This window comes from Astyanax mexicanus, chromosome 1 (genome assembly GCF_023375975.1).
Source record: "Astyanax mexicanus isolate ESR-SI-001 chromosome 1, AstMex3_surface, whole genome shotgun sequence".
In the NCBI taxonomy this organism is placed as follows: domain Eukaryota; kingdom Metazoa; phylum Chordata; class Actinopteri; order Characiformes; family Acestrorhamphidae; genus Astyanax; species Astyanax mexicanus.
Window position 1 is genome coordinate 73,909,397 of NC_064408.1, and position 12,847 is coordinate 73,922,243.

Consider the following 12,847-nt stretch of genomic DNA (forward strand, 5'->3'; position numbering starts at 1 on the left):
TATCTATCTGAAACAGTGTTGAGCATTGAGCAAAATCAAAAAACATATTGTGGAAAAAAGAGGATACTGGCGTCAATAACATTCAGCTATCCAAAGTCAAAGCCTAGTTTTTACACAGTCCTCCGATGGCCTCACCACATGACTAAGACGGCATAATGGCAAGCATAAAATCACCAAAAATAATTCACATTAAAATAGAAATGGAGGAGAAGACAGATGGAGAGAAAATATATGGAGAGAATGAAGAGACCGTTTATCATCCATATTACCTTTGAACAGGAATTCATACAACCAATGCTGTTTCAGATTCCATTTAATATTTTCACTAAAGCATCTGTCCATCCATGCTTCTATCTTCTTACCTTCATCTTCCTAACCCTCCCACCTAGAATGATGAAGCACAAGACAGGCATACCCTGCACCAGTAAGAGCACCAGTGTGTCACAGGGCTACAGTAAACATTTAATTCTATATCAAACAATCAGCTGTAATTCTGAACTAGTTAATTGGTTTGGATATACAGAGTTTAAAAGTGCTCTTTGATGTTCGTATCCACATTCAGAGATGATTCTGGTTTCACAAATCAACTTAGATTTGTTCCAGTGATGCAAAAGCAAGCAAACACAAGATAAATCCCTCGACAACATTCTAAAGCCCAAACGCAGTTCAGATTCTGCTCTCCTAATACGCTCCTCAAAGCAGACTTGCTGTTCTGCAAACTTCTCCAGCACTCATTATAGACTTAATTGGACTTAATTTTGGCTTAGTGTTTGCCTACTGGTTTCCAATTATGCAGTTCTTTGTCTCTGAGCTGCATCAGACATGTGATGGCCTTGAACTTGCAAGTGTCCAAGAGTTTAATAACACACGTAATCGCGCTGTCACATGTTTGCTTTGACCAATCTGCTTATGATCATTTTGATGTGCACGTTCTATGGACGGTGTAACACATGCACAAAAAGCCATTAATTTGTGTCTCATCATCTTGCTATGGCCTACATACAGCAAGATGAAACACTGTGGCTCTCTAGTGTGAAAGGAAGCAGTCAGCAGAGCTGTGCTGTGCTTGTTGCTGCGTGACTCCCCGAGCACAGGGAGTACAGGGGAAGGAGGGAAATATGGAAGACAGAAAGATGCGGGAGAGAGAGTGGTAGAGAGAGAAAAAGAGCGTTACAGAGAGGGAAAGAAAGACAAGACGTGTTTGCAGTCCGTGCAGCCGTCGGAGCTGTTTATCACTGACTTTTGAAGCTTTAAGACTACTGAAGGCATCACTGTCAACACACTTACCTCAGCCCTGTTCCTTGCTTGTCAGAGCCTCTTAAACACTGCTTGCAACACAGATAAGTATCCCCTTTGAGTTGCCTGGGAGATTTTTTTTTCCCTTATTCTTCTCTTTTTTTTTCTTGTGCAAGACTCTTCTAACTCTCTTGTGCCGCACTTGTGTGGGGCGACGAGGACTCTCGGGTTGCAATCACTTTGCATTCTTTTCAGCGATTCCCTGACATGCACAGTGAGGAAAGAGGGAAGTTGGGGATGTGAGAAGTGCACCGTGGATGCTGTCACCATGACAACAGACATCACTTCACACAGGAGCAGCACTTGGAATGGATGTGGGCTAGAGCAGCACAGCGGAAGGTTAGTGCGAGACTGCCAATGAGCCTCATGCCAAACACTCGCTCACCCATGGCATCAGCGCAGGGCCTTAATTAATGAGAGGCCACCTACACGTCACAGTGGGCTTCAGACCACTTTTCAGAAGACTGGCTTTTGGCCTCAGGCGTGCTAGCATGTAGCCTGCTTCAACAGCGGTCCAGCGCACTCGATAACAACAACAGTGAAAGAGGAAAAACACACTCATTAATTCATAGACAAATGACATTGAATCAACCAAATGTTTGTGTGCTGTAATATTTAATACTACAGGTGTGACCAATTACCTACAGAAAAAAAAATCCTTGCTCACTGCAAACAAATTACTTTAACACTAAGACAAGTTTAAAATGCCACTGACTACAGCATCAGCTAACATATATTCACATATTATTAACAGATCTTTTTGAAATTCAAAGGCCATAGAGCATGACAAGCATTACACAAGCATGATATCTGTGCCATTACTGATTATACTTCGATTACCCTAGTGATTCCTGATTGTTTTTGTTTTTTTGTGGGGTAAAAAAGCCATCAGCTATACATTACGTAGCATTATTTAGCTTAACATGCTTAAAAATAATTGTGATGCTCCACTGACCTGTGAGAAAGAAAAAAGCATTCATATCATTACTACCCCAGGCTCTGAAAACTCTGCTTACTGCACTATGTAACTTTGGTGAAGCAAGAAATCATATTTATGTAAAAGACTGTAATATTACTCTACTACGTCATCAGTCCACAAGTCCTTTTACATTTAATAGTTGTTCTATAGCTTCTACATCTTTCAGCTTGTCCAGAAATGCTTAGGAGCAAGAAATACCAACTCTCACATAACGTCGCATTGTAACACTGTAGAATGTATGCCTAAAATCATTCTTTTTTCGCTCCTTATTTTGCAGGCTGGCTGCCAGTAAAATCCACAAACTGGTTGTAGCTATAAGGCTATCTGTACTAACTATTGGTCTACCATCATCTAAAATAATGACATATCAGAATATTGGTACAGTATTCTTTTTCTTTAAGGTGTTTTTAGTTCAATTTCTCAGTCTTAGTCAAATCTGATAAACCTGATATTTTTACATGATATTTACAGTCTTGGTAGAGAAGCAGCCACATCAAACAATTTTTAACAAGTTATTAGCTGTAAGTGGTTCTCAATTACTGTTCCTATGGTTACAACACAGCACTGTCTTTTCTGTTCTCAAGAAGGACAATGGGATAAAGTCAATAAAAAGATGGTTTTAAAATACATCTGTCGGCCTACCCATTTCATTGCACATTGCAGACTGAGTTCACTTATGTGATAAGAAACTGGACAAATACAAAGATATTTATGAAGGCTGTATAAAAAAGTCTTGCTAACATATATGCCAGCATAATCTAACTGTAGCTTTAAACACCTCCTACATGACACATGTTATCCTAACCACAATTAAATGAGTTGCCAACCACCTTAACCACAGTAGTGCAGCTCTTTTGCTCTTTTGCTTACAGCTGTGGCAAAGTTTCCGTGTTAGAATCAGTGTAATCGTTGTATTTACATGTCTAAATTGATCTCTATTACTCAATATTGGAAAATATCAGCATAATCCAGTCCAAAGCAAACCAGCGTGCACAATGAAACTTGAGCTATTCCTTATGTAACGAATAAGCATTCATGATAATATCTGTCCTCAAATGCTAGACAGTGTACAATACTTTCACTACAATCCAGCAAATCCAACAAAGTCATTCGAACCTTATATTGATTAACAATGCATCAAACATCCTACAAATCTTTAGCTCAGAATTCACAATAGCCAAGCCAGGTAAAAAGCTTTTCAACCATTCAGGAGTAAAATATCTCTGATGATTCTCTATAATGGTTCAGCTTGCCCATTGGGCTGCTCGGTAATGTTCAAACATGCAAAACAATTTTACTCTCTCTCTCCATCTCATTACTGTAGAAAATGTGAAGGTCTTGATCCAAGGGAATTGATGAAGGACTCGGGAGGAGGCTCTGAAAAGCAACAAAGGCTGCTTTAGTTTCACCAGTCGAATGCATTTGCATAGCTTAGAAGTCAAGCGAATGAAGCGACTCATGAAAAGATACCCAAGAAGTTGCTTTGACTTCAGTAGTAACCAGTGGAGAGAAAAAAAGGAATGGTGAGGACTTACAGTACTTTCTTCTCTGCATCTCCTAAGAACTGGAAGATCCTGTCATCTTCAAATAATGTTACGCAATGCAAGTACAGTGCCTCTCCCGAGCTGTAATTATCATGGATTCATCCTGGGATAAGCTTCTTTCCGTCGAGCTGAATGTGATCACGTTCAGAATTAATGGAATGATTCACGTCATTTTGGTGAAGGCCCCAGATGACACAAACAATGTTTTCAACTTTGTTTAAACATTCATTATTCTCCTGCATTCTGTATGCAGAAAAAAACCTCATAGGATTAATATTTCAAACAGCTGAAAAAGTGCAGTGTTGGTACAAGCAAGCATCCGTCCCACCACTCTCACATCTCTCTCTCTCTCTCACATCTCTCTCTCTCTCACATCTCTCTCTCTCTCATATCTCTCTCTCTCTCTCTCTCTCTCTCTTAGGACTTTGGTTACAAGCAACCTCCTAATTACACTGTGACTGCAAGTGTTATGGTCATCATTTTTTCTCTGTATGATTCTGTGTATGATTCACTGACAGATTTTACCTATTATTTAAGCCATGATATTTTAGTCCAAATGGGTTTTAGTCATTTTAGAAAAAGACTGTACACTAGAAGACTCTGTTTATACAGAACACACTCATCATCCTCAACCAGATGACTCAGTACATAAAAATACATTATTCATATTTAACCTTAACAAAAATGTACCTTTCCAATAGATGCATGTCCTGTTTCTGTAGACAATATTGCCCTTTTTATGGTTATGGGTAGCTGCTGAATAAAAACTGCTGGTTACTTATCTTCATGAGTCACAAACTCAAACCTTTAGGAGAGCACTGGCCAATGTTGTTGGTACTGCATATGCAACTATTTCAACTATTTCATGATTCTATTGTGGTACTATGAGATAAGGATATAATTCTTTATAGCTATATCCACCTTATTTGCCATGCATATATTCAAGAGTTGAATTTTACCACCTTTGTGACAGAATGTCCAGTAATTTGGAACAAATGACGTTTAGAGCATTAGAGCTAGCTTAAGAACCTCACAAGCACCTGATGCATCCATTTCTCTGGGTAAGGGTGTTCTGGTGTTTCCTTTTCACAATGGGCACTGCATCAAAGACAGAGAGCCCTGTCCAGTGCTGAACTAACTGATAAACTAAGCTTGAATCAATGTGCAATGTGCAAACAGCAAATGTGTAACAAGTAAACAGATGTCTTTATTAGCGAATCTTTAAAAAAAAGACTGTTAATTTGCATTTATATTGTTCTTACTCTTTCCATTTATTTTATGTTTTATAATTTTTCAATTAAGCCTACACAGGGAAATCAGGGTGCAAAAGGTATATTGTAACTCACGTTTGACTGAATAACAGCTTATCTTCTGCATGCCAATGTTTGCAACGTCCTTCAGATTTTAGTGTTTTCATAATAGGCTTCGATGTAATGGCATGCAAATTTCAAGAGATTTTTGTTGTTGTTGTTCCAAACAGATGCATGAGCACGGGCCCGATGGCCTATAACCAGGCAGTTTTGAGCTTAATGAATGCATGACTGTTCATAGACGTTTCATCAACTGACATGGGATACATAGCTGATAATTTCCCATCCGTCGGAAGATCCATCATCTTTAAGAGGAGCAGTCAGACACCAGCTGTGAGTCATTTCTGCACTTAAACCTCATGGTAAAGTGTCTGACATTTCAGGCAAAGTGAAACAAAGAATACATTAAAAAAAGGACTTTTAATGTGGTCTGAAAAATATATATTTTGTAAAAATTTGAATTTCATGCAACAGCTCTCATGATTACCCCATTCACTGAAACTGCTCTTTTATGAGCTGTCTGCATCAGTGTCCTAGTACAAAATGTGTCCCCCGGTGATTTCTTCTCTAAATTCACTCACTTGATTTTTAAGTAACAATTTTTAAATAACAATTTTTACATAATAATAAAAAAAAAATCCTCAGAGTGAATATATTTTATACATCTTTGTATAAAAGAAAAAGAGATAATCATAAAAAGATGCGTTGGTGGCAGACATGGTATTATGCCTGATTTACTGCCATTCTTAATTGAATGATTTACTGGTTATTTAAAGTCTAAGTCATTTTTTATACTGTAAAATGCTACCGACATTCCAAATTGCATTGTTAAAATAAAAATATATGGTAATGATAATTAAATATCTGTAATTCCATATCAATAAAAATTATGATATTACGATAATAATATATTATAATTTATATTTCAACTTACATTATTTGAAACATATGTCACAGACTTAAGTTCATTACAGGGAACATTATATGAACTGCCAAATTCATTTTGTAGAAGTATAGACATCGATTTAGGAGCTACATCTCATGTGAGAAAGATAGGAAAGAACTTTATGAAGAAAAAAATACATCAAAAAATAACACAGTGTAGATAGTGTAGTTGTACTGAATATGTACTGTATTTTGTTTGCATTCTTTTTGGAACTGCAGTTTGAGAACCAAAAATACCATCATGCACAGCACAGAAGCAGCTCAAGCAATTCTGGGTCTAACAGCTAACACCTTCCACCTAGCCACCTTCCTACAGTATTATATTTGTTGTACTCTGCCGCACTGTCTTGTCCACTTACACTGTGTAGTCTTGTGTACAAGCTCTTACTCTGCACCATCTTGTTTACTTGTACTGTGTGGCAGTGTGTACACGGTCTCCATATGTTGGCCAGAGGGTCTGGTGTATGGAAGATATTACAGTAAGTTTTTTTTTAGTTAAATAAAATGTCATCAGATGAACTCTGGTCTCATTTGCATTTTAATGCGCTGATGGTACAAAACGAATAGCACTTGGCTCAGCTATAATACTGTGTGACCTCAAAGTGAAAATAGACATATTGTGTGTGGTATGATTGATACATATCTGATATGTCCAGTGTCCATTGTTAAAATGAAAATACACAAAAGAAAGCTGTATGAGTCGGCTACCCAGAACATGGATAAAGGATAGGCAGGAAATTTGATCCTCCATGAAAGACCTTTAGCTTATCTGAAAAATAAGAGTTAGATCAGGCTAAGGATTGTAAGTTACTCTCATTCACTTTGTATTAGGGGTGTGCCATATCGTATCGTATGCAACAATGTCGCCAACATTTTTGAATATCGTTAACGATATTATACCCTTCAATAGCAGCCACCTTTAATTATTACATGAGGGTACTACTTTTTTTGCTATTTTCAAGAAAGGGGACTTCACAGTTCTTATTTCCCATGATATATCTACTAGAGACAGATTATATCTGTTCAGTATAATTTATTTTACTTCAGTCCTGGATATATGGAGATATTTGCAGCGCATTATAAGTATCATGACATTCTGGATCGTTGACTTCTGTTACAGTCTGATGAAAAGTAGGGGTGTGCCATATCATTTCATATGCAATAATAGCATTTCATTTTTATTTTGTTGCAGTAGTGTATTCTTGAATTATTATCGTAAAGATACCATGAAATATCATATTATTTTAGGGCCATATCCACCCCTACTTTGTATCTTCTATAAAGTCTTTGTAATACAGTTTAATCATCACTGTTAAAACCTCTTCATATGTTTGTATTGTTTTCTGCCTCAATGTCTTGTCCAGTGATGCTGTGCAGTCTTGTGTAGAGAAGTCAAGATTGTAATTGATGTTTATGTCCTGTTAAAATGAACTGTTAAACTACTGAACTGTTAAAATACAAGCATAACATGGCCAAATTATTTGCTTACCTATCTTACATTGCAGATGTCTTTTCATAACAGCTAATACTGGATTACACTGACACTGTAAATTCAAACAAATGTATCTTTTTTTCTAACAACGGCTAGTATGTGTTAGTATGTGCTAAAGATATGTTGTTTACTTTAAATGCAACCATGCTAATCCCATTGAGATCACAGATATATTTTAAAAGGGAGACCTGAATAAGTATGGAAGCAACACAGAGTTACAGCAAAGAATTAGCTGCTAGAAAACATTACTGAGAATGTGCCTCTAAATATGAGTTAGATAAATAAAAAGTTAGAAGTTCCCAACAAGTGCTTTTATTTATGTACTTTGTTTTATTTACAGTTATTTGAATCCATTTGAAAGTATTGCATCGAAAACTAGGCCATCAGGATCAAACACTCTACAATCACACTACTACTAACAGCATCACACCACACATTGTGGGTATAAGCTCTTTTAGGCAAATTCTGTTATAGAATTGGAGTCAATATGTTGTTTCCACTCCTATATGTAACCCAGCATTGCTTACTAATATCGATCCTAACAAATACTGATACCTATTTAAACGGATATATAATCTCTTTTTATTGTGGCAGTTAACGACTGTGGGAAATTATTGCAATCAGTGCAAATCCCTGATTAGTTCAAACCATTTCAATCAGGTGATTATGTAACAACTGTGTGCAGCCTTTTCTTGAGTACAGTGTGGTCCTGTGCTCTCAGTTTACCCCTGTAAATACTGTTGTACTGATGCAGTGTAATGTACTGCATAGATCACTGTACACTATATATGAATATACTTAGCAGATGATCAGATTTGTAATATATTGGTTTTAAAATCATATATGTCCTAATATAATCCACTAATGCGACTACAGCTGAGAGATAGGAGGAGTGTGCCACATGCAATGCATATGCTGGAGTGGAGTGATGATTAATGCTGAATGCCTGTAAGCTTTAGTGTTCAAATTATTCATTGCATTAGATATTTTCATTAATAAAAGCCTCTTTTAAGGGTGCACCCTGTATATAGTACACTAGTATTTAGCCTCAGTATGATCCACAACGGGCTTGAAGGAATGCAACCTAATTTCATGTCACTGCATGTTGATATACACTTGCTGACTGTGTATACCAGCATGCACCTTCCAATAATTGTGAAGTTCTAATTGATTCTTGACTTGATATACACTGACAGGCCGAGAGTCATGGGATAACAGTGTGTAAATTGATCATGAAGTGTTACATCAGGGGACGGCTTGGGAATGCCCACATTATGAGGTGTTATCTAGTGAGTCAGGTTGATTACTGGCCGGTTTGCTCATGACAGGATGATGCACAGTAAATTATCACAGTCTAAGTGAGGTCTGATAGTGGGTGTCAGAAGCATGGGACATTTCATATCTGAGATTATGCAGACACAGAATATTCCACAATAATTTATAGTAGTACAGTATGTCCTGAATACATCATAGACTACATTACAACCTGTAGTGGACACTAGAGTTGATGGAAATGATTGTGACTGGTAGCATCTGGCTAGAATTGCCCATGCAAACAAGCGACTCTGGCAGGAATTATACTAGTTCCAGTCGTATGATTTTGGCATGTCATTGTGTCCAATAGCCTGTTCTTGATTTGAAAAGTAAATGTTATCAGCCAAACCCATGCCTCATTCACATTTAAATCTGCTGGTGGTACAAAATGAATAGCACTTAGCGACAGTGAATAGTCAGCTATTGCGCTGTGTGAAGTGATGTTTCTGACTGATCGCATACATACAGTGCTGGGTATGACTGATTTTATAATGATGAATCCAGAGTCAAAACCCAATAACCACTCAGCCAAGCCAAGATGAAAGCCCACAGTGATAAGCGCAATAATCACAAGTATTAAAATAGCCATTTGATACGAACTGACACATCGTAGATATTAGGCCTTGTTAACTTCCCTCTAAAAATGTGATATTTAACCAAAGTACATCTCATAGCTGCACTGTGTATGCCTGCCATTGCTGGCAGCTTATAAAGTGCTCTCTCATGGTTCAGCAGGAGCTCGGCTACTTCAAATGAAGCACGCTTCTCGTCTGCTGCACTACATGCGAATCGGGACTGAGCAGACATCAAGCCATTCTCACTCCCACCAGTCGTGAGCGTGACCCAGCTCTGACCATGCCTCCCATGCTTTTTCGCTCGCTGCCCCGAGCAACAACAGCCCAGAGCAAACAATGCTCAGATGTTTTTCCCCTGTGACATTTGCACATTATGATTCATGGCCATGCAAGGCCCAGCCTCTTGCTGAAGGTAAACCCACTCGCTCACACAGATACATATGCACATACACACACACACACACACACACACACACACACACTACCAGAATGCCACTAGTTGCATTCTTCCATTGGATGTGGACTAAAGGAAAGGGGTGGGGCGAAGGAGGTTGAGGAGGGCCACTATAGTTGGCACATTAATAGCCTACCAGTGTCAAAAGCTCCTCCTCAGCCTTTCAGAGAAACTTGCCTTTCAGAAAATGCTTGCAATGTCTTACAATTTATAAAAACTAAATTCTAAATTGTATGAAGTTGCTCTTTGGACACCAGACAACAGATGTTCAACTTTCTGTAAAGGGTTTGGTAAAATGTAGTAAAGACATCAGTTGGACATCAATAGTAAAGGTGAATGTTTGAAAAAGAACATAATTTTGACCTGCAGGGCAAATGTTCAAAGGACATGCACCATTCCTTTAAATGTCAATAAAGGATGTAGAGATGCAACTAGTATTTGGCAACAAGTTGGTTTTTGGTGTTCGGTTGAACAAGGAAAAGCACTGATTAGTTCTTACTGAATAATTTGTTGTAATTTAGTTTGTCATATTATGGTTTGTTTGGAAAGTCTACTGTGATGTTAAGATGTTCAGTGTTCAAAACAATTGTTGCTTTGTAGTTTTTTACGCACAAAAGACAAAAATACATATTTGGGCAATATTTATTTGTTTAATGGTGACTAAAAGTGACTAAATTAATTAAACGGTGCTTCAAATGAATACAATGTTTCATTTTGTCAATAACGTTTGGTGCATGCCTATTTAAAAAAGCTTAATTTAAACTTCTAGAATTGACATTTGGACGTGAGTCGTAGACGTTCAAAAGACGTTCATAAAGACGTAGCAAAACTTTCATTGCGGATTCTCTGTGAACCTCTGTCATACGTTCAACACGGACATCCAAACTAACCTACCTACGTCTGTCTGTTGAACGTCTGTCCGTGCTCAGTGGCACAGGTTGATTCTGACTGTCAATAACGAGGATAAGCTCTTGCTCGACATTCATATTGACAGAACGATACAGGCAGTGGTCAATAAACGTTGGTCATACGATTATGGAATTGTTTGCGTTTTTCATTACGGTATCGATCTTCATTCACCACAGCGCGCGGCTTCTGGCGTTTTTCGAGTGACCTACGGATTGGCTGCTGTGCATGCAAATGACGCTGGTACGAGCGCGAGCGCGGCGTTGGCTAGCTAACCGGCTACAAAACACAGCGTAGGGCTGAGCGGAGGCGGCCGGGGGGACAGCGGGGGGCGTTTTTTTTCGGAGTGCTGTTTGTTTGGTTAGGTTTCCCACAAGGTCATCACGATGCAGACTGTAGCTGGGTGCACTGACTCACCGTACACTCCCTGGCAGCAGGCGCCTTCCAGCATGAGCGCGACGAGCCCCAGCACACTGATAATAATCCCATCCATGCTTTACGTGGAGGATCTCGGCATAGCTGGCTAGTTCAGAGGCGAGCAGTCCGGGGTCCGGGGAGGAGGGGACGGCGGGCAGCGGCAGCTGCGTCGGCGGCTCGCTCTCGGTTCGGCTCGGGCAGAGAGGCTGGAGCTTAGCTGAAGCTGTCTGAGTGTGTGAGGGTGAGAACTGGAGGATTGGACACACCACACCAGACAGAGTATGTGGTAGGCTGTAGCCTATACAAGGAGTGAAAGCTGTGTGAAAGAGGGAGATATGTGTCCTTCTTTTCCCTTCTCTTTTCCTCTCGTCCTCGTGTTCCTCCCTTCTTTTTTCTTCGTCTGTTGCTTGTGAGCTCAAAGTCAAAACAGTCAGTCAGTCAGTGGCTGGCGTGAAACCAGCAGCGACCCAGTAGCTAACTAATATGTCTCTGACGCCGAGCGTAGCATACGCTGGCAGCGGAGAGCTCTCCCTCTCTTTCTCTTTTTCTCTCTCTCTATCCCTCTTTAAAATATACACACACACACCTCAGTGTCTTGGTCTCTCCCTCTCTTTCTCGCTTTCTCTCAGTCAGTAGTAACGGCGCTGTCCCCTCTTCCTCCACTTTTGCTGCTGTTGTCCGTTATTTTGGAGCGTGTGTTGTTTTTTAAACGAGGCGTCCCCACGCTGGCTCGCGCACACGCTGGCTCGCGCGTCCAACCGCCGGCTTCAGGGCCGCGGCCGTAAAGTTTGTGCAGCCGCGCGCCGCTCGCCCCCGACGCTCCTCCTCCTCCTATTCCGCGCGCTCCTCTCACGGCCGCATCCCTGGAGCGACGACACGAGCAGCCCGGGCGCGAGAAACGATGCGCGTGCACCCGGCAACGCCACGACTCCCATACAAGCTTACTGTCAGCGATTGCAAAAAATAAATAAGAAATAATACAAAATAAAAAAAACACAGTGCGGACAATATTAATAACAAAAACAGTTAAAATACTGTTTAAAAAAATCACAAATATTCAGCTCGAGGTGCAGGCTCAGGCTCGCGGACAGCTACTGCTGCTGCTGGACTGCCGATCCGTCCGTCCGGTTGCGCAATACACGCGCTATGGAAACGCAGCCGGTGCTTCGCTACGTCAGGCAGTGCGTGACTTGCAGCTCTCATCTGTATGGAAGCCTGCACACACACTCGCTCACATACACACACACTCATACATAGCTTACGCACGCACGCACGCACGCACGAAAACGCGCGCGCACATAGGCTACACGCTCATATACACACACACACACACACACATGCACACAAACGCACACGCGCACGCATACAGTACAGCTGCTCCACCGGGGCTCCACACTGCCTGCACCAGTATATAGCCTTAAAGGCCAATCACATCACCACGGGCTTCATCTATCTCCTCCTATTATGACTGCCGGTGACTTCCAGACCCCCGTCTCCAGCAGCTCACCTCCTTCCTATAAAGAGAGCTGGAAGCTTTAATCTGAGCACAGCAGCGCAGGCACGCGGGTATAAACAGCAGCAGAGCACCAGCCAGTGCAGACTAGAGACTAGAGTA

General features: G+C 40.3%; 1 protein-coding gene across 2 annotated transcripts in view; it reads right to left on the minus strand.

The window, feature by feature from the left end:
• The window catches only part of LOC103022574 (MAM domain-containing glycosylphosphatidylinositol anchor protein 2), a 273,753-nt gene extending 261,219 nt beyond the window's left edge, over nt 1–12,534 (minus strand). The window contains exon 1 of one of the 2 annotated variants that reach the window (XM_049483026.1): nt 11,233–12,534. In XM_049483026.1, coding sequence (XP_049338983.1) covers nt 11,233–11,308 — 76 coding nt within the window. In that variant the 5' untranslated portion in view covers nt 11,309–12,534. The remainder of the gene's footprint in view (nt 1–11,232) is intronic. The other variant, XM_007230730.4, reaches the window with a different exon arrangement.
• Between the last annotated feature and the right edge of the window lie 313 nt (nt 12,535–12,847).